The sequence below is a fragment of the Protomyctophum bolini genome (assembly GCF_963924005.1).
Source record: "Protomyctophum bolini genome assembly, chromosome: 9".
Classification (NCBI taxonomy): Eukaryota; Metazoa; Chordata; class Actinopteri; order Myctophiformes; family Myctophidae; genus Protomyctophum; species Protomyctophum bolini.
In genome coordinates, this window is record NC_137870.1 from 37,028,954 (window position 1) to 37,051,591 (window position 22,638).

A 22,638-nucleotide genomic window follows, 5' to 3' on the forward strand; every position below is an offset into this window, starting at 1 on the left:
CTCAGGACTACGGTGGATTGTTGTGAGACAGCCTATACTTTGTGACAACTTCTCACAAAGAATACTGGTTGTTCTGGTCAGTATACAAAAATTCAAGACCAGTGTTACTGTATCTGCAACAGACTGAATTGTTTGCTAAAGTCCATGTTTTTTTTTTTAATATAGTGTGCTCAGAACTGTTACGCTGTGCCATGGAAAAGTTTGGTTAGCGTGCCTGTTATGGATAAGGTAATACATGTTTCTTGTCTCTCGGTTACAGAGCCTTATATCCTTACCTCTACTGGAACTAGAAACTCAACATGGACCTGTTCTTTTATCTCCCACTGTCAGATATGACAATATGACATACATACTGTACATATTATTCATACAGTAGTATAGTGAGCATGCCATATATTTCATTTTGTAAGCATACAAAGCACATTCAGATACAAGCTGTCTCCCACACACCTTCACATCTAAACAGGCAGGAGCAGCTAGTCAAAATGTGGAAACAAACAATACATCCTTTTAAAACTGGGTTAGGGAGGAGGGGGGATGCTGTTTCCCAGACTCTGACACTCTCTCTCTCTCTCTCTCTCTCTCTCTCTCTCTCTCTCTCTCTCTCTCTCTCTCTCTCTCTCCCCCCCCCCCCCCCCTGCCCGATGCTTGCATTGATGTCCGCTCCCCCTAATCTCGACTGCGGATGCAAATTGTCTAAAAACGTCCCTACCAAACATTTGCATTTTAACCAAATAGACAAAGGTCATTTCAGAATGCTGCAGAGGCTGGTGTATACTGTAGTATGTGATGTGATGGCATGTCTCATCTGTCCCTGCCCTCTTTCACCAAGTGGTAAAAAAGACTTCCAGTGTAGTGTGATGCTTGGTATGGTGCTGAACACAGGGACTGAACACTCTAGGCAAGGCTTTCTGTGATATTTGGCCAGCGTTTGCAGCACAATGGACACAGGTAAGAAGCCCCATTGACTCTTGTATACAGTATCTGAATGCAGTGTAGGACAGGTATGTATAGCTGGTTGGCATCGCTGTAATCTCACCAATCTAGCGATGAAGATTTGGATTTGCTTAACATTTTTACCTTGATTCATGTGTGCAATATGATATATATTGTCATAAAAAGTAAAAGAAACATGGGATGCACCTGTGGAAAGAAATACCTGAAATACTAATAATTGTGCTGACATACCTGTAGAGAAAGCCAACATTGGGTGTCAATGAGAACATTGGATATTTTGTATTTCTTTCTTTATGGGGCAGTCTGTGGTTGTTATATTATAATGATAATGCGAGCGAGTCCATGGCTTAAATGAAATGTTATGGTGGACATAATTATATTCTGTGTGTGTGTGTGTGTGTGTGGGGGGGGGGGGGGGGGGGGGGGTCGAAAAGGTCCATTCAGAAAGCTGGGATCTTTTACATAACGTTTTTTGCATGCAATTTCCGTTTGCATAATAAAGTTTGCATTTTCATTGGGTTTATTTCTGCTTCCCAGGAATGTGCTCAAATCACAATCACAATAATGTAACACTTCACGTTGAGATTTAGGACGACAAACTACTGCATAGACTGATGTTACACACAACACGGGGCTTTGCATCTTGCCTTCACTAGTGTTAGTCTAATAGTCCATAATGTTTGCAATAAATTGCCTCGTTTTAACTGTTCATTTGCATGGACCAAACCAGAGGACATTTCCATGCCATTTACACACGACGTTTCCCAAAGTGTTATTCACTTATATACATAAAACTGTGAAACATTCAAATGAATACGCAATTGTGGGGCTGTGTGGGAATTTGTGCGGAGTTCCCAACAATGTTATCATATCAATGCCTAGGCTAAACTGTTAATTTATCAATGCAGTAAAGGGTTCCATGAGTATAATTACTTGTAAATAAATTGTATTTAAAAAGGTTCATTGTTCTATTCATTATTAAAACACTGATTGATATAGGTATAAACGTTGTCTTTCCTTCTGCCCATCTAGAATATTCTAAGAGAGTGTACCAAGGTGTCCGGGTCAAGCACACAGTGAAAGACCTGCTGGCAGAGAAGCGCCTCCGACAGACAGGTGGCCCCCGATACTCAGTGAGTCAAATCTACTCTGTTTTTGTGTTCCATTATAAGTTCATGTTGAACATTTAAATGTGCACGTCCACGTCAATAACACCAGGATAAAACAAGTATCGATGTTCTCTTTCCCTTCTCCTATTCTAAGAGCCTGCACCGACAGACAGTGCGTCTCTTGGTATATATGGGAACAATGACAGTTGACATTCTGTTGGTGACACAATCACGAGGCCGTCCATTAAATCCCCTAACTTATTTACATTTGGGCTTTTTTTTGTGTACCGACGATCCATAGGCCTATTGACCAGCTGTACCTCCCTCTAAAAGTTACCTTTTTCTGCAGTCTGAATCCCTCCGGCGCTCTGAAAGCCTGTGGGTAAATACCCGAGCATGGCGCATAGGGAAAGACACAAAGCATGGACTCCCATCCTAACCTCACAAAGAGCACTACACAATGATAGTAAATGGCGATGGTTCCATGAACTCCAACACTCCCAAGGTGTGGTGAGGGAGAGGTGTGTGTGTGTGTGTGTGTGTGTGTGTGTGTGTGTGTGTGTGTGTGTGTGTGTGTGTGTGTGTGTGTGTGTGTGTGCGTGTTGTGGTGGGTAGCAGACAGACAGAATGGGCCTTTGGGTCACACAGGAGGTTGTCTATGCAAAGTCAGAGCCACGCACACCTGCTGCCAGCGTGCATTGTTTGTCCTCTGCCCATGTACAGACCACAGACAAGCCTCCTATTGTTGTCTCTCTCTCTGTCACTAACTCACTCACAAACTCACTCACGAACTCACTTACTCACAAACTCACAAACTCACTCACGAACGAACTCACTCACGAAATATACAGACACTAACAAAATGTGCACACATACAAACACATATGCGCGCTCACATAAGCTACCTGTACACTCAGCGTACACACACTCACATCAGGGTTAACTTGCACAAACAAGAAGGGCTTTTCATCCTGAAGTTGCCTGTCAATAGCCCTTTACAGGACCGTGTTTGCCCTCTGTTCATCAGCGTGTCCGTTCTATAGACCAGGTAGACCACCAGCCAGTCAGGCAGTGAGAGAGAAAAGAGGAGATACAGTGGACAATGGGAGACGCGCCTGAGTGCTTATATGTACTTGATGGATTTGTGATGTAATTTGTACTGAGATGGTAGAGTTCTGTCTGTCTGTCTGTCTGTCTGTCTGTCTGTCTGTCTGTCTGTCTGTCTGTCTGTCTGTCCGACCGACCATCCATCCATCCGTCCGTCCTGCCGTCTGTCAATAAATCTAATATCAATATCTAAAAAGTTGGGATGGTGTGGAAAATGCTAGTTAAAAAAAGAAAGCAGTCATTTATAAAGTGACATTGATTTGTAATTCATTGCAGACAGTTTCTTCTGCAACTGTATTTAATTTGTAGGCTACATGAATCGGTTGCAGACTGCAACACATTCCAGAAAAGATAAAAAAGAAAAGCGTAAAGGTCCCTGGACACTAGCTGCTGTGCTTTTTCAGATTTTTAGCAGTGTCGGTTTTCCGGGGAAAAAAACGCGCCCAGGACCTTAAGAAGCCGACTCCTGTATAGTATTGGATGCGGTGTATAGGACAGGTCACTGAAAAGGTCTGTTCAGAAAGCTGGGATCTTTTACACAATGTTTTACGTAAAAACAACAAAGTTGCCTGTCAATATAGCTCTTTACATGAGAACATGTGAGAGAGAAAAGAGGAGATACCATCACAGCAGACAATGGGAGACCCGCCTGAGTACTGATGTAGGCTACTGTACTTGATGTATTTGTGATCAAAATGCTCATCTGCCATGGTAGCAGCACTCTGGTCCAGGACGGGACCACATACAGTATGCCTCTGGCCACTTAACCCCCAAGTAATCCTATACTACTATGACATGGTTTCTGGTTTCCATGCTCATGGTGACAAGGCACCCAGATACAACTGATACTGCACGATACTGCCAAGCCTTTCTGTGTGGTGCGCAATCAAACTTATGGAAGAACAGTTCCACAATCCACCGCTAGTCGGCAACTGGGCCAGTAAAACTGGGCCCAAAGTGGTCACACTGTTTTCCATATCCCAAAACGGCCACTCCCTCATGAGAGCCGTGTAGTGTACCAGTCGATGCACTTGAGTGAGGCACCAGGAGCCGTAGCCCACTTCTCTCCTCGGGTGCTCGCCAGCAGCAGTTGATGACAGCGAGGGTATGTCATCCCTGCTCTCTGCGTGCGTGCGTGCGTGGGTATATCCACAATGGCTTCACAGAGATCAAGTAGGTCCAAACCGATAAGGCATGCATCTTGAATGTCAGCCTGTTCTGGGTTTGAATCACTGGGTTTTGCCAGAGAAAAGGTCAAAGGAAACATCTAATTGGCATGTGTTTGGTCAATTCATACTGTATGTCTGGCAAACATTTTTTTTCCCCCTTCATCTCAGGGGTGACTAAATTAATTGACCTTCAAATTGTTTTACTCCGAGTGTGATGTATCTGATTATAGCATGCAGTAGCCTATGTCACTCACACTTTACTATTTAAAAACAATTCTGCTGCAAACAGTCTCATGCACAAACAAGGAGCACGCCTGGGCGTGCATTTACTTGGATTCAACACAAGGCTGAGTTCACAAATGTGCGCTCACCCAGGTGCACTCCTCGTTTGTGCATGATAGTCTGCTTTTCTTTTTCGTGTTTAGTATAGTTATATGTTTGTGTGAGACTGTGGTGTTTTGGAAGTACTATAGCGATTCATACGATTGGATACATGACACTATGGGCTGTATTTTGTGTGTCTTAAGTACCAGGTCTTATTACTTAACTTAAGACCTGGAGGCGTGGTCAATGCTCTTTGGACACTCAGAATAGCCAAATGGCATTGATCACGCCTCCAAGTCTCAAATAATAAGACCTGGTACTTAAGACACGCAAAATACAGCCCATATGTATGCAATGATCTATCTAATTGTCTTGCAAGTCTAGGTGACTGAGTCCTAAGGTGTGGTCATCCTCACATGATCATGTGAGTGTGTGATGTCCACGAGGTTACACACCTGTATACAATCAAATGTAATGTCATCTATCCACACTCCACTATGTCAAAGCCGAGGTCAGAGGTCACAGTTCCCATTTATTCAAGGTGTATGTATCACAGCAAAGTTGTTTTTTATAGTCTTTTGCAAACTAACAAAGGCAACAGGTGCATAGAAGACCGGGTGGGGACCCAAGAATAGCAACAGGGGAAAAAAATAAACTCCTGCACACTGTCTGCAAAAGCAAGAAATTACCATAATGGGATTATATATATTTTTTTCTGTCATTAGACCTGGTAGCTAAGTAAGGTTCATAATACACATTACATTATGCAACAAGACATCATGCACACATGATTTTATTACATTACGAGCTGATTATTGCATTGTGACCTCTTATTATATTAAACTTATTATACATGAGTTGGTTATCTACTAAGATCTTAAGATAACCTGATGAAGATCTAAGACCAAAACAACACTGTATTCCCAATTACCATTAAAGTGATTTCTTGCATTTGAAGACAGTGTGGGGGAGTCCCCGTCACCCTTTTCCCAGCCTATATTGCAGATAAAAAAGAAACGGTAGAAACCGAGCAATTTCCCACGGCCCATGTCCCCATAGCTATAATTAACTGGCTGTCGCAACTGTGCCCCTTATCGAATTCACCTGCCAGTCTGACGACAGTCCCTCCATGGCGAACCTGCATACAAACCGTCACTCCATTCAACAATTATGTGAAATAATTTTATTGCTCTCGTATTATCTGTGTCTGTTGAACTGTAATAAAAAAAAAGAAATGGAGAGTCGAGATAGGCTGAGCTCTAAAGAGTCAGTTATGCGTGGAAAACACAGTAGCTAAAAGCAAACCTCACCTCTCACTCATGTGTACTCTTTGCTAGAGTTAACAGCCTTCTATTTTTGTTGTCAGAGCAGAAAGAGCCTTTGTGAGACATGGTACAAACTCTAACCACAAGGTGATTCTGTTCATGTCGTGACATGGTGAGTCTGACCTGAGGGAACACAATGGTTTACAATAGGTTTGGACAGGAGAACCGCTCCAGCAGTCCTTGAATACCTCAATATAAAGTTATTGAAGTTTTATTCTTTGACCACATAAACATTATCCTGGGCATATCAGAATAGGTGGACATTCAGTGTGTGTTTGGGGTTTGTAGACTTTTCGTAAGGAGATTGATTTGGGTAGAAGCACAAAACTAGGCCAAGGATAGATGCCTGGGGGACACTAGGTCAACAAAGGGTTTAAGTGGTTAAAACATTATGCAGAAGACCTGTCCAATGGCTTCAGTGTTGACTGGAAAGGTTTTGGGTTTTTTTTTGTGGCTTTCGCCTTTTTTATTTTATATTTTTTACGGAGGGACAGACAGTAGGCTGACAGGAAATGGGGAGAGAGATGGGGGGATGACGTATGCAGTAAAGGCCGTCAGGATTGGGAGTCGAACCTGGACCGCTGAGCCACGGCCCAGGCTGGAAAGGTTGTTTTTGATGAGAGGTTTGTCTATATTGTGTTTCATCAAAAGATGGTCAAAAAAAAAGACACAGCTGTGCTCAGGAAGAATAGCAGAATGGTTTGGTGTAGAACAGGGCCAAGCGATATCATCAGCCATGTTTCCACATCACACACATTGGTGACAGTCAGAAAGGGTTTGCCAGGCGTTCCTGCCCCCACACCCTCACCCCGTCCCATCCTCCTCCGCCATGTCTTTCCATCAGGCATTTGCCGTGAAGCCGCTGTGCGCCTGGAAGCTTGAACAAGCTCATTTCCATGTGCACCCTTCAGAGATGCACTGAGCCGTACATGGGACACATGAGGAAGTCTTGGCAATCGCAAATCACATTCAAATTCTGCCCTCAAAATTTGCTTGCCTGCCAGCCAGCACAGGCTTAATATCAACTCTTTCATGTTAGCCTTACGCAAACAAAAGAGAGCTTGTATGCAGCCCTGCACTGCAACGTTCTCTCTCTCCTATATCTTGCACCCGTGTTCTCTCTCTCTCTCTCTGTCGCTATCTATCTATCTATCTATCTATGATTGTTAGATGATGCATGGCAGAGGTTTGACGTTTCAGAGAGATGCCATGATGTCACAACATCCCATTACTGTAACTTGTAACACCTGTCTCTTTTCCCCATCACAGGGAGGATCCACCACACCTCCATCATTTGTCCAAATGCCAGGTGAGACTCTTTACTTTGAGCTATGAATATCAATGTCACAGGACTCCCCAGCTCACAAAATGAATTGAAAATGATCTTAACCACATAAAGCCATTATGCTTTTTCTTTTTTGACTGGGGTACACTGGTCTACTCTGTACTCAGCCTCTCCTATGTCCCTCCTTTCTTCCCTTTCCCTGAATGCTTGCCTATTTTCACCAAATGTTTGCCTATCCAGTCAACAAAGTAGCTACTGGGTTGTTTATTGTAATTATATTATATATTTTTTATTATAGGATCGCACATGTTACCTGGTTACTACGGAATGAGAAGACCCTTTCTGTCTGACTCAGACTTCTGCCCGTCGACCAAGCAGTTCCCCGGCGATGTATACCCCTCTTCCTTGGGGGGTAAATCCCTGGGCTGTGACCCCTCTGCCATGGGTGGGTACCCCTCCCTCATCGACAGCTACTACCCTGAGACGTTCGGCGACTACCGCAGCGCTGCCTTCACCGGCGGTGGGGGGTCTATCTTCCCCTCGTCTGCCCTCTCCTCTCTGCTACCGCCTTTTTCTGGAGAGTCCTCGCATCTGTTCCTGGTAACATACTCCAGTCACACGCGTGCACGCATGCCCATATATACACACACACACACACACACACACACACACACACACACACACACACACACACACACACACACACACACACACACACACCCCAAATCCTCAGAACTACAGATTGCAATAAAACAAACATATCGTTCAAAGTCCACTAACAAACTGAACACACCCAGGATAAAATTCAATAAATGGGAATGAAAAGGAAAGACAAAACAAGCAAAGCAGAGTTTGAAGACAGTATTGAGTTGGTTTCAGATCAGATGCAATCAACAGAATCCATATATGTATCATCATGAATAGGGGAGAGTATTCAAATATATAAATGACCCTCCTCTCCTCTCCTCTCCTCTCCTCTCCTCTCCTCTCCTCTCCTCTCCCAGAGAGAGTCATGGGAGCAATCTGTTCCGGACCCTATATCCCAAGTGGACGGCATCTGTCCTGACAGCCTGGCCTCCGTCAGCATCCCCGCCTCCATGGTGAGCCCAGAGGCCCCGGCGGGGAGCCCGTCCCAGTACCGCTCCCCGAGCCGGGGGTCCGCCTTGGGGCCCACCACCACCTCCACCCCCCAGCCCTACACCACCCTGCACGCCATGGAGGACAGCCACTACCACGCCCTGACCACCGGGTCCTACCCAGGCCTCTCCTCCTCCTCCTCCTCCTTCTCCTGCCCTCCCTACATGAGCAGCACGTCGTCCGCCGACGCCCCTCTGTCCAAGATGGCCCCGCTGCAGGGGGCAGAGGAGGCCGACGGCAGCCTGCCGCCGCATGGAGACACTCTGTCCTCCTCCTGGGTCAAGGTGGACGGCAGCTCCTGGTCACCCTACGAGATCAGGAGGTCCTATTGACTAGTCTGAGAGTGTACAAATGGAACCGAATGTATAGGCTATACAAGGCTGACGGTCTCAGTGAAGCAAATGGCATATGTGGCGTTGGGAGATTAGACGGACCACTCCTTGTCAAAGGGAATTATGTGTCCCAGCAAGAACAAGAGGACACACTTGACTTATCATCATCATCATCTTACTTTACTTTATCTGTTTATTTGGACAGGACAATGCATATTAATGGGCGTCACATGGACGTAAATACACCGGATATAGCACAGTTGCTAATTTTCATCCGCAGTCCTCACAGGAAACACAAAACGGAAAAACAGACAAACAGTGGAATACATTTACATAACATTACATAGGGAACACAGCATGAAAAAATAAATACACCTAAAATAATCATGAATGGTTGCAGCTAATTGGTTTTCAAGCAACCACTTTTTCAGATTGTATTTAAAAGAGGGAAATGTAGCACAATCCCTTATACGCAGAGGAAGGGCATTCCATGCTACACAACCCTGTACTGAGAGGACATTTTGGCCGAATGTTGTTCTTCATGATTATTATGATTATTATTATTATATTACTGCGTAGTGCGTACACACATACAGATACAGATACGTATGGGCCTGTGTATATTTATATGAAGTGAAGAATAATAGGATTTCATAGGGAATTGCCTAACTGTATATAGCTATACTCTAACTGTATATAGTGTACTCTGTGTATATACCGCTGTTCATACTACACAAGTGGAGCCTGCACTCAGGAGGACAGACATTCTCACATTTAAAAAGAAAATACATGTGAAGTTGTAATAAAATGTAACTTTTGTGCATTTTGGGTGCATGGGTGCAAGTCCTTCAAGGCTAAAGAATATGCAGTGGTGGAAAAAGTACTCAAATGTTTTAACTTAAAGTAAAGGTATCAATGTTGCAAAGTCAAAGTCTGTTATTCAAACCTTACTTGAGTAAAAGTACACAAGTATTGGTATCTAAATGTACTTAAAGTATACCAAAAATAGAAAGTATATGCAGAGTGTCCCATTTCAAGTTTTTTCAAATGTATATAATGTATTAAAACTATTTTGAAAATAACCAGGTGCGACAAGTTGTGAGCTTGTAGATCAGCTATTTTCAAAGTGGATAATGTATCAACCTTTTCTTTAGTAAACTCATGTTTTCAAATACTTGTAGTGGAGTAAAAGTACAACATTTGCCTATAAGGGGTGTAGTGGAGTAGAAGAAAAAGTATTTGAAATTGGAAATACTGAAGTACAAATACCTCAAAATTAGTACTTTCTATTATCACCAGAGATATACGGTTTAATGTGCTCACACTTTGGGACTTGGGCGTCTTGTTGTTGTTTACTCACTTGAAGTTGTTTGTCGATGGTGATTGTTGATGACTGCCACAGGTTGATATTATTGGTAGGAGTTTGTGTTGTGTGAGTGTATAGTTCAAAATAAACGGGGCAAACAAAAAACAAGAACAGGCTCCAGACATAAACTAAATAAAGGTCTCAAAAGCGCAGGGTTCAATAAACAAATAATAAAGTAGGCTACTTTTCTTTCTTTCTTTCTTCTTTCACTGCGCTGTTTGTGCGTTGCGTGCAAGCTGTTGAAAATCTGTATCTCTACTGGCGCACGCGTCTTTCTTCCTACAGCTGTGAGCCTGTGGCTTAATTAAAGGGAACCATGGTGCCATTTCTCAAGGCAACCAGTGGGGGCGCCATTTGGTCAAATCAAATACAATCCTAGTTAGTGTGATTGCCCTGAGGGCAATCAGACTATTGTTTTATGCACTTTTATTTCTCCTTTATTATTATTATTTTCTTTATAGATAAACTTTATTTTTACGTGCTACTCCTCCCACAGTTTTTGTCGCACGCACTCGAGCCATATGTCAAAACGACGGGCATCGGGAATCGATTGCGTATCAACTGCTAAGACATTTGTAGGATAGTTTAATTGAATTAGTGCATTAAATTTCCCCATAGACATGAATGGGAAAATGCAAAAACTCACTTTCAAGTATTTTTTCCTCTGAGACCATAAGGGTTATACTTACAAGACTTGGAGGAGAGATTCATCATAATTACTAAAATTAATTATATAATATTAAAAGTATACCGGTCGGCCTCATGGTGGCGCTATAACAGGCAACTTCACGTTTTGGGGTATAACTCTTGAACCGTAGGTCGTAAAATCAAAAATATTTTTTCCCTGGATTCCTTGGGTCATGACGCATCTCCCCCATTTGCGTCTAGATAGATTTCCCGCCATTTTGAATTTTGTTCAAAACACACTTTTTGCTCCTCCTCCTACAGATTTTGTCCACATCTCACAATGGTACACATGATCTCGGGACCTATCCCATTAAAACGGCACAGTCAGAATTTAGATCTTCCATATCGTTCGGACCGTAATCAGCTCAAAGTTAGTGGGAGGGGCCTAATTTACAAAAAATTGCACACATCACAAACGGAAAGTCCAATCCTCCCCAAATTTGAATCACATGTTGACGATGGCCTAATCAACACAGAGCCAAAAGCTATTCCATTTTCATCCATAGGGGGCGCTACAATTGCACAAACAATTACCTGGTTGTTGCAAAAACATCAAAGTTGGTGTTGTGACTGTATTGTCCAATTATGGATGTACAGTATTTAGAATTTAATTATATTTTCAACTGGTTTATTGCCACAAAAATAGCATCTCATACCAACTGGCTTGTAGGCCAGTGGTTCCCAAAGTGGGGTCCGGGGACCCCTAGGTGTCCTCAGCTAAATGATAGTTAGGAACCAAATGGACCCTTATGGGTCTGAAACTCTGAGAGTGTACTACATACTATATGGGTAAACCAATTTCACTGTACATTTGTACATTCAGTTAAATTAACTTTGATTTTGCAATATACAGTGGGGTCCCACAGATAGAAATGGGGAACGGTAGCCTAATTCAGGTCAAACTGGGATCCTTGAAATGTCATTAACTGCAAATCACTCCTAGAACCGTAAAAATCTTCTTTTATGGGGGTCCCTGGCATATATTTTCAAATGGGGGTCCGTGGCTAATGAGTGTCAATTTGGGGTCCTTGACATGAAAAATGTTGGGAACCACTATTGTAGGCTACAAGTGAAATAATAATGAATGTAAAACATCCATTACATATTGGTGCTACACCCCCCCCCCCCCCCCCCCCACACACACACACACACACACACACACACACACACACACACACACACACACACACATGGCATGAGCTTAGAACCACCTCTCTCAGGCAGAGAAAGAGCAGTCTGGCCTTTTCATTGGCTGACAAGGGAGGTGATGACCTCAGTCAGGGCCTTTGGTATCCATGTGAGTCAACTAGCAGTGAGTTGGAATCAAATTGGTGGACACAGCTGATGACACACAGAAGAACTGACATTGATCATCACAGAATTATTGACCAAGGTTTGTTTACCATTTTCAAACTTTCAAATGTACATGAATGCAATGTCTGTCTGTCTGTCTGTCTGTCTGTCTGTCTGTCTGTCTGTCTGTCTGTCGATTGTGGGGAAGAACATAGCTCATAACATGTCTACAGTGGACCTTTATGCAAATGGGAAACCAAATGTGTTGAGTGGGGAGTCAATGGAGGATAATACAACTCTAGCTTCATCCCATTATAAAAAAATCTAGAGTTGCAAATTGCGGGTAGAAATATAAATGCCATAGCATACAGATTTGAAAATAGCAGATCTACAAGCACATGTCACTTCATTCATACATACACTGTCTTTCTGCATTATATGTACAATATGTGAATACCTTGGTTATTGTTTTCTCTCATTAGGAGTATCTGCTAAATGCTTACATTGTATTTGTTTAAATATAGTTAAAATGTAAATGAGTAAAATCCTATATTTTCTACATTATTTTCAGCTGTAAGTTCCATTGGTGGACACAGCTGATAAAGAACTGAACTGATCATCACAGAAATTGACCAAGGTTTGTTTACCATTTCCAAACTTTCAAAATGCCTACATGGATGCTCTGTCTGTCTGTTTGCTTGAATATCTGCTATGCAACATCTCTGCTGTCAGGAAGAAATCACCTAATTCCAAAGTGATCATTTCTCTGGAAATGGAGAAACCCTTATATTTTAAACACAAAGCAATACTGGCTCAAATCTCACAACAATCGGTACACATGATCTCGGGACCTATCCGATTAAAACGGCACAGTCAGATTTGAGATCTTCTGTATCGTTCGGCCGTAATCGTCTTCCGAAGTTAGTGGGAGGGGGAGGGCCTATTGCACGCACGGAATGTCCGATCCGTCCCAAATCTGAATCGCGTGTCGAGGGTGGCTTAATCAACGCGGAGCCAAAAGCGATTCCATTTTCGACGGCTGCGATGTAGGCAATCACACTTTGCAATTTCCCAGAATTGCCTCTTTCTAGTTATCCTATACAGTTACTTTCCACCACTGGTAAACGAAAGGTCTTCCAGTTAAACACCCAGACTGGGAGCTGGAAAAGCTGCCATGAGGCAAGAAGAAGAAATCCCCAGGGTTTTCCATCATGAATGAGCAACGCAACAGAACCGATAATTTCCATTAGTGCATGCATATATACTCATGCAGCATGTGGTTTCTCTGAAGTCTTCAGCTGACTATAGGGACTGTGTTGTGTTGCAATGGAAATGTCCAGGGTCAACACACTTTCAGTAGATAGCCTATACCCATCAACAAATTGCCCTGGCCTTGAGCAAAAGGGGAAGGTCACTCGCCAAAGGTGAGGTCCACTCGCCGAGGCGAGAAGTCCGGTATTCCACCTGTCACAAACCCGACATAAAACAGGTAATAAACAGGTCATTAACTCTGTTAATTGCCTTAATGACAAGCTTTGACTGTGAATCATTCTGGGCCGGGGGAAGTGTTTGCTAATTACATTTGTAAGTAATAAGTTTGTTGTAAGTTCACAAAAACAAACACATAATACTTGATTCTTAATACTTGATGTGAAGGTTGAGGTGTCCAGGTCAAGAGGTCATATAGAGAAAACACTGAATAAATTAAAATATAATACTAAATCTCGAAATCTACTGAATTGATTCAAATATTAAAATACGCCGGAAATAATAGACAAAATAATAACTATTCTTTAAAATATCTGAGAAATAGCACTATAATACCAAAGAACACTCTTTGGCCACTAGATGGCGGCCTTCTACCACTACGCCGCATGCGTTGGACTGAAGATTCAGATTAGACTAGACTCGGAGCATATGCCACATGGTGACATTAGGGATAGGGACTATCCTAGACTAGTCCCACTAATGTAATGTAATGTAATAGTAGGCCTCCTATGGAAAAATAAATTGAAAAGGCCTAATACGTTTTGTGGTGTGATTTGTTTTGTGTAATACTGTGTTGCAGCAAAATGAAAGGGGCGAGGGCGAAGATGTATAGCATATAGTAAAATGGCTTTGACACAGATAGAGGGCAAAGTAAGTGTCCATGTGGGAGACAATGCTAACGTTACATAAAAACGTTAATACTTTTACCAAGTTATAGGAGCAAGTCGGACTCATCAATGTATTGACCCGACCACGCAACAGCCTAAATATTAATAACAACCTAGAAATAGAAAATACATTTACCATAATGTAGCTGTAACTGCAATATTATAGTTTGGATTATTTCTAACTTTAAGTTTACCCAAACGTAACAAATTGGCATCATATGAATGTATATTTTTCCTTCTAAAATCAATGACATAACTAATGAGTTGTAATTAATAATTGAACATTAATTACAAATCTTAACAAGGCAATTTCCAAATGACTGTCACAGTAGCCTGGTCTATATCTGTATTAAGAAAACTCTGGTGGCATGCTGGACACTGGACAGTAGCCTACAAGGCAGCATCTTTAAGATAATCAGTCTAAAACTGTTGTGTGAAAATTATGAAGGGATTTTCTTAATTGACACCACCATTGGGACCTTTATCCATTCCCTTCACGGCCTCGGCAGGTGCTTTGAGAGACTGCACTGAAGCCTGGAGTCTGCGGCCCTACTAAAGATGGCTACTGCCCTTTGCCCCGCCCACAACTGTCCCACATATATACTTTTTTGTGGGAAATAAAGTTAACAATTATATTTTAATATATTGGCAGCATATTGAACAATTGTAATAAATGTAGCACGGCAGCTTTAAGTCAGAGCGCTGTTTAATTGACTCATATAACTAACTTCAGTGCTATACTGTAATGAGGGGGAGTGATGCCCTGATGTCTAAAAGGTGGCTAAAATGTATAAAACGTCGATAATTTTTTGGTCAAAGTGTGAAATATCAGTATATTATATTAAAGGGGACATTTTTCTATGACCATATGTATTGATTTTTAGTGAAAAATCTATATTTTTGAGTTGCTTCTGAATATTCAAATTGAAAGTAACGCGCAATCAAATCATTGTCAAATCATTGAGTTCTAGGGGTTTTAAATAGTAGGCATGGAGGGAGAAAATCACAAACTAATATATCCCCAGCTATATTAGGATATTGCTGTATGCTCTAACGCTGTTTTAACAAATTTATGTTGTGATTTTTGGAGACTTTTGCGAGAATTTCGTTCTTGGCTATTTAGTGAGCCAGAAAAGGACGTTATTGAATCCCATAGGTCTTCTCCCAGGAGCCTTCAGCCAACATGTCTGGTGAGTTTCACATCATATTTTCATCTGGAAATGATTATGGAGTATTTTCTCCTGTAACACAGAACAACAGAAAGAGAAAAAAAAATGACATTAGTATTAAGTTTGGACAGCAAAGTATGACAAATCTTTAAACCCTAAATATATTCCCCTTGATAATTTACGTCAGGTTTTGGACGTGCACCAAAATGTGTAGCAATCTTGTGTAAAGTTTGTGGATTTATAACAAGTAAAGACAGTTGATCGACTCATACTAAAATATAATGATGAGTTGTATTTATTAGAGGCTATGCTTCACTTCAATCGCACCCATGCAGAGACTATTAGGACTATACTGCAGAATATATTCTGCAATGTCATTTTATGACAGTTTTATAGTTAATGTAACTCAGACTTTCTTTCATAAACCCCATCTTATGTGGCGCATATAGGGTTTGGTGGGACTTAATTGGTCTGGACGTTAACTTATGCTCACTATTTGCTACATTTAGCCTAAGTCAAATCGTGAAGTGGCATTCCGTTGTATGAATATTTATCAGACGAGATTTCGCAGTCACGCACACGTCTGAAACTATACGCCGAGCCGATTGCTCTTATCGAATCGCCTTTACTGACGCTTTGCCACTCCTGAGTATAGGCTAATTTTACTCTCGATACTTCATTTGCTCACTTGGGTCTTGATTTTATAATAAAATGTTGCCAACTACCTCCTCATCAAACTTGACAAAGTGTAGCCAATAACACATGCAAGCTATAGCATAGCCTACTCAACAATATAGCCTATGGTCTAATATTGCTCGAAATGGGAGAGCGACAAGTCTTTCCATGATTAGGATACCTTTAGGGTGAAATATTTCACTTAGCCGTATAGGGAGTGTGTTATAGCCTATGTGAGTTTAGGCTATGCTTTGTGGAGCTAACCTGCTCTCTGATTTTAAGAACATTTTGCCCCTAGTTCAAGAATCTGAAACACATTGTTGTACGGAATAAGACTATAGGTTTTTACTGACATAGCCTAAACTCGGGGCGTTTGTGTTCGTTCGCGTTTTCAAAGCAATATTTTACTTTTTAGACGGAACTTGCTTGCGACTTTTGTCTGCACTTGACCACTTTTCCGGTTACCGCTGCCCTGTGACAAGCGATACACGCATACGTTTTACCGACAATAACCCCAGTTTTATATTCTCCCAACATGTGGTCTATAGCATAGCCTACCTATAGCCATAGCCTATACGCTATATGATGTGAAATGAGCACTTACGGTAGTATATTTTGCACCGTTTTCCTTGTCCCTGATCTGGGTGGGGTGTTTTTTCGCGCAACAGTCCATGGACTGACACTATTGATGACAGTGTAAACGGAGCTGCCGTAAAGAGTACGTGGATATGGGCATGAAGGGGGGTCGCTCCTGGCGCAAAAAGCACACGGTCCCAGGGTGAACATATAGCATATAAACCCCATGAGAAGACTATTCTATAGCCTACTTCTATACTGCCTCGCATGCAGCCATATAGCAGCATAGCCTATATTGCAGTAACGAAATGCATCTGGTTCTTTCTATAGCACTTACCGTCCACTAATTATAACAGCATCATTTTATAACGATGGTATAACTAATACACTGCTGTCAGTCCGAGGGAGGTCTGCGCACGTAAACCCTTTCAAAGATAACACTGGGCACTTTCTCAACAGATTATTCCATACAAATGATTTGGCTATATGCCTTTAATTTTAATGTGTAAATAAAATAAATAGGCGTATTTCCTACTTTAAACGTAATGGCCACGATTGACATTGCCGTGGTGGATGTCATAGCTTCACCATGAAGGTAAGGACATTATTATTGTACATTTTATTTCTGTGCTATTAGAGCTGAAGTCCGCAGCACAGAGAGATAGAGAGAAAGACGACCAATAGTTTGTTGTCAAATTGTCTGGCCCTGAGGCTGTGTTTAGCAGACTTTCACTATAAGGAGATGTTTGTTTTGTTGTCATTTTGCAGATAAACAGAGGGTATACCAAGGCGTGCGAGTGAAGAAAACGGTGAAAGAATTGCTGCAGAGACACAGAGCGGCCCTGAAAACGATTAAAACGGTATAGGAGAGACCCCCCTCTCAACATACACACTTACACAATAAATGACAAGTCAATTCATAATGGTTTTAAACATTTATTTACATGAACCCATGTCCAAGGAATGGACGGTCTGTCTCCTATATAGGACATAGCCCTCCCAAATATAGTGCACTTAAAATGTGCAAATAAATATATATTATAGGTGGGGGAAATCTTTATCATGATGCATACATGTATTCTATAGGCTACATTATGAACACATGCATCCTATAGTCCTATAGACTATATATGACGTCCACCCAAAGCCAAAGATATAGCTAAATAATAATAAAGCAAGCAGCCGCCTTCGTTAATTATTGACCCTATCTATGCCCTGAAAGTTGAACACGAGTTGCCCACCATGTCATTTGAACGGCGTGCTCAAAGGGCATGCCGCTCCCTAAAAACTGAAATCCCTGAACGGAATTATGATATTGGTAATCCCCTTTCAGCGCTGGGCAGGTCCACGCAAGCACAAGCACGCACGCACGCACGCACGCACGCACACACACACACACACACACACACACACACATAACCCATACAGCAACACAAATCCATATAGCCTATATTGATTGATTGATTTAACTATTTATTATCAGTTTGCAGAATTACAGTATACATTTCAAGCACAACTCAATACAAAGACTGTTAACTGTGAGTGGACGACCCAATAAAGCATTACACTTGCTTACAAGAGGGTCCACCTTGTTCAATTCATCAAAACATTTAGAGACGTACAAATAGACACCTATAGAACAGAACAGGAATTCATCATAAAGGAGGTAAAAAGGGAAAAGAAACATATACAGTGAGGGGAAAAAGGGGTGGGGGGATTCCGATTTTACGGGGGCCTATAACAATATCCAATTAACACAAATATCTTAATGTCTGACTGATTGTTAAAACCATTTTGGTTACATTTTCTTCCTTTCTTGTTTTTCAGCAGGTGCGTGAAGGTCGCGTGGATATTCAAGAGTTGTGTGTATCCACTCTACAAGGTATAATCATCATCATATCATCATCATGTCGTTCTGCATGGCCACTATATACAGCACCCTTTTAACAAACCTGAGAGCAATAAGTGTGTTTCTTCATGTGCATATGAAGGATAGGATATTTTTTTTCCTCCCATGTGCGTGCGCTAGGCTCACTCATCAAACAAACACATGCCCTTGTTTAATCGTGGAATCGAAACACGTGGATGTTGCCGTTGCAGGCATGCAGTTAAAACGACATAACTGTATACGCGTTTGTTGTGGGTTTGATGATCAAAACAAAAGACAGACATATCAGCTGACGTGAAATGTAACCGTTTTAACAACCTGCCCCTGATGTAGCCTATATAGAAGAAACCAAAAATAAGATACTTACATGAAACCCATGAAAGCAGTCTGCAAGAACAGTTGTCTTAAAGGATAGGGCAATTTGGAACTAATTGCTAAACTATATCACACATGCACCCAAAGTGCAGCGTATATAATGTCATACATATGTCACCCCTTTTTATAAACGTGCATTCAAATGTGTTGGGTGGTGGACCACTGACATCACAACTTAGCATGTGATGTCTCTCAGATCATTTAAATGTCTCCCTGTGTGTTTATACGCGTGTCGCGCTCATCGTGCACTGTATGTATAGCACTACTAGCAGTCTCTCACATGGTATACTGTACCTCTGCAAAAATAGGCAACCACGTCGACGCCACAACCGCTGCAGCTTTCCAGGGAGCGGACGTGAGCGCCGGTGGGACGCGCACCCTTCAGCATGCGCACGCGTGCAGCGTGCAGTTCCAGCAGCAGGAGGGCTCCTTTGATCATCAGCGGCAGTTCGTGGACATGTCGCTGTTGTCCGGCGGCGGCGGCGGCGACACGTATAACGGCGAGAACCACCACAACGTCGTCACCGGCGCTTCCCTGCAGCTCCCCCATCATCACCACCACCCGCAGTCCAACTTTGCGCTGCCTTGGTCTCACGAGCAGCACTCACTAAACGCCGACTACTACAGCAACCCTGGAATGGTAGGTATTTTGGGTTCGTAAAAAAGTCGCATGCGTAATTTGGATGTGGGCTCGGTTTAAACTTAGCACTCACACTCCGGCAGGGAACGGTTCATTTGAATGCGTAATTTGATTACTTTGCAAGTGCTGCAGCCTGCCTACTCCACTGTTATGCTTGCTTAATGCACTCGGTCGTACGACGGTGTCGCGCACTGAGGATATGGCTGCAGTCGTTTCAGTTTACATGCAGTCAGTCCCCCATGCATTGCCCTGCACCTATTCATGTCTTATTAAGTTATTCCTCGTCCCATGCAGGCTCCCTCTCCACCGGACTCGGTGAACCTTCCCAGCCCGGTGGATCACAGCAGCAGCTACTCGCCACAGGACTCTTCGTTCTCCTCCTCATCCTCTTCCTCCTGCTACAACTCGCCCAGCAGGATGGACGGCAGCTACCAGGGCTTTGGCCCGGACCAGTACCACTGTCAGCCCTGGAGTAACAACAACCTCCAGCAGGACCTTCACTTTATGTCCCACTGCTGGCCGGCTGAGCAGGACAACTTCTCTGCCCAGGAGTATGCACCTTACTACGGCCCCATAGACTACCCATACCCCTACCCAGTGGAAGACAACTATTTCAGAAGGGAGTTGGCGCCAATGGGCTCAGAAATGTGCTACAATGTATTATGATGAGGCCGGTCAAGAACAGTGTTGTTTCGTAATTTGACGATGTAAATGCAATGCACTGCCTATATGTCTGTATAGCCTAATAATCAACGGTAAATATTCACCGAATGGTCTGGTTCGAATGTCTTATTGAAGTGAATGGAGAATGGCTGAGTGGATGTTGTGCGCATTATTGTTCTTATTTGTTGTTTGTGGTAGAGGCTGACTTTATTTTTGTACCAATGATCCTCTTTCTTTAATACCACTTTATTTTTCATACATGCTTTAGTTTTGTAACTGTGAAATAAAATGTGTATAAATTCGTATATATGCCGCAATGAACCCGCTGTACTATAACCTATAGCTGCTCAATTTCGATGGGCTGCCTACAAACACATCAATATGTTTGCATTCATATAGGCCTATATATATTGTTTGTCTAGGAAAATATCATAGCCTGCATGATGATGTAATATCGTTGTCTCAGGGGTGCAGTTTATAGGCATATCAAAACGGCATGTTACCGCATGGAACATCACAAACAGCTTTATTATATTCTGGCAAATAGGCTACACCGCTATATTACGGCTACCAAAACGCATATAAAGCCTACAAATAAATACCGATAAATAAACAAGATGTTCATTATTCTAAACCATCATTTGATCATGAAAAGACATTGCAAAGATAGGCCTCTCAGTATTGATTTAGATTCCTGACACCCATTCAATTAAGGCTTAATTGGACCGTTATAGGCCAGAACGTGGTGGTGGAAAAAGTACTCTCATTTACCTACTTAAGTACAAGTATAAATACTATACTCTGTTCTCTGAACTCTTACAAGTAAAATTCACTCACAATGCATTGCATGGGACGCATTGCGAGCTTGCATAGATATGCTATTTTCAAATGGCCGAAATGTATAAGGGCTGAAGTGGTAGGATAATGTTTTGCAAATAATAATCAAAATCTACAAAGTAACTATATTGTCAAATAAATAACGGCGAGTGCGGATGCACTGGAGCAGTTTAGACGAATAACCAGACCACACTAATTATCCTTAATGTATACAAATTACAGATAAGTGTTCAAGCAGATATGCCTTTTCGGGGAGGGGTCAGAATAAATTATGGATTTAGATGGTTATTCGTCTCTCAGCTGCTCTGAAACTCAGCAGCAGGAGAACAGTACAATAATATTTTAGATCATTTAAATATATGAAACAAGCCAAAAACTCTACTTGAAAATATATTTCGACCCTGGAAATACATTTGCAAATATACCGTACATTTAATTTACGACAAAATATGCAGGACGCCTCTTAATTTTGTCGTGTTGTCTATATTCTTAAACATTTTAGACATAGTGTCAGGTTAATGCATTGTGGAGGTCATGGTATGACTTTTCTCTTCCCTTTGAACTACATATAGCCTACTATAGGCCCTATATGTCCACATTAAAATGAATGTGAACAAGTCATAAATATAGAAATACATGAATATTCATAGTCATCTGTTTTCACTTTGCGTATAAGCCTACGTATATTGTGCTTGCTGCGTCCTATTTGTTTCTGAGCAAGGATTTATATAGTTGTCTCCACTCTCCACTCTGCCGAGGCATGGTGGAGAGAGTATGGTTTGAACTCCGTCCATGTGTCCGTCCGCACCGTTAACCCGGTCGAATGGTCGATGCCAAATTTTGCGCACACACTTCCTGGATGCCAACGATGAACCTCTGCCCCAAAATTCCCAGAACGGCCTGTTATAGCGCCACCAGGAGTCACAAAAGGTAACTAATATTAAATAATGCTCATGTATAATTCTATGTATGATTCTATAAATCAACCAGTAAAGGGAAACAAACAAAAGGGTGCTGTCATCTGGAGAGGGACAACGAGAATGGCTGGCATGCCCTCTTTTATAGGGTTCCAGGAGCACTGGCCAGGTGCTCCTAATACACCTATAATGAGGAGTCTCAAGTGGGCCAACGCCCACATGATCTGTGGGAGAAACACAGACAGACAGGGCAGTAGCCTACACCATATAGGCTGCAGGCCAGGCCAAGGGGCCGTGAAACCAGTACCACCACTGGTACTGACAACCGGTACCGGTATTGGAAACTTACTGTATGTTACCGGTAGGTCAGTCTGATCGATCTGACTCGAGTCGCTAACCTGACTCCGCCTGATTGCGGCAGGGAACAAAGTTCAAGGTCGATATTGTTGCAGTTGCTGCATTACTTCAACATTATGGACAAAATAATAGCAACAGACCAATACAAATTAGTGTGTAACGCCACCCTCAGGCAAAATGTTAACTTTGCTCAGAAGGTATTCTCCTTAAGGCTATGGGCCTCTCCATTTCCTGCCGCCGCTTGACATGCATGCAGCACAGCCTCTCAGCTTCTGCTAATTTAGGAAGAACTAT

The 22,638-nt window shown here is 42.2% G+C and overlaps 2 protein-coding genes across 3 annotated transcripts; both read left to right on the forward strand.

The window, feature by feature from the left end:
* Window positions 1-818: 818 nt before the first annotated feature.
* On the forward strand, window positions 819-9,032 carry pou2af2 (POU class 2 homeobox associating factor 2). Of its 2 annotated transcripts, none has more exons than XM_080772273.1 (5): window positions 819-951; window positions 1,990-2,090; window positions 7,261-7,300; window positions 7,575-7,876; window positions 8,281-9,032. In XM_080772273.1, exons 1-5 carry the CDS (start codon window positions 942-944, stop codon window positions 8,743-8,745), a joined length of 918 nt encoding a protein of 305 aa, XP_080628399.1. In that variant the 5' UTR covers window positions 819-941; the 3' UTR covers window positions 8,746-9,032. The 2 variants fall into 2 exon arrangements, with proteins under 2 accessions (XP_080628399.1, XP_080628400.1); XM_080772274.1 differs by lacking the exon at window positions 819-951 and adding an exon at window positions 6,033-6,103 and having other exon boundaries at window positions 2,050-2,090.
* Window positions 9,033-14,693: 5,661 nt separating this feature from the next.
* On the forward strand, window positions 14,694-20,536 carry linc.pou2af1 (lnc RNA pou2af1). Its single transcript, XM_080772942.1, has 5 exons — window positions 14,694-15,437; window positions 17,436-17,527; window positions 18,495-18,549; window positions 19,149-19,570; window positions 19,865-20,536. Exons 1-5 carry the CDS (start codon window positions 15,431-15,433, stop codon window positions 20,234-20,236), a joined length of 948 nt encoding a protein of 315 aa, XP_080629068.1. The 5' UTR covers window positions 14,694-15,430; the 3' UTR covers window positions 20,237-20,536.
* Window positions 20,537-22,638: the final 2,102 nt, after the last annotated feature.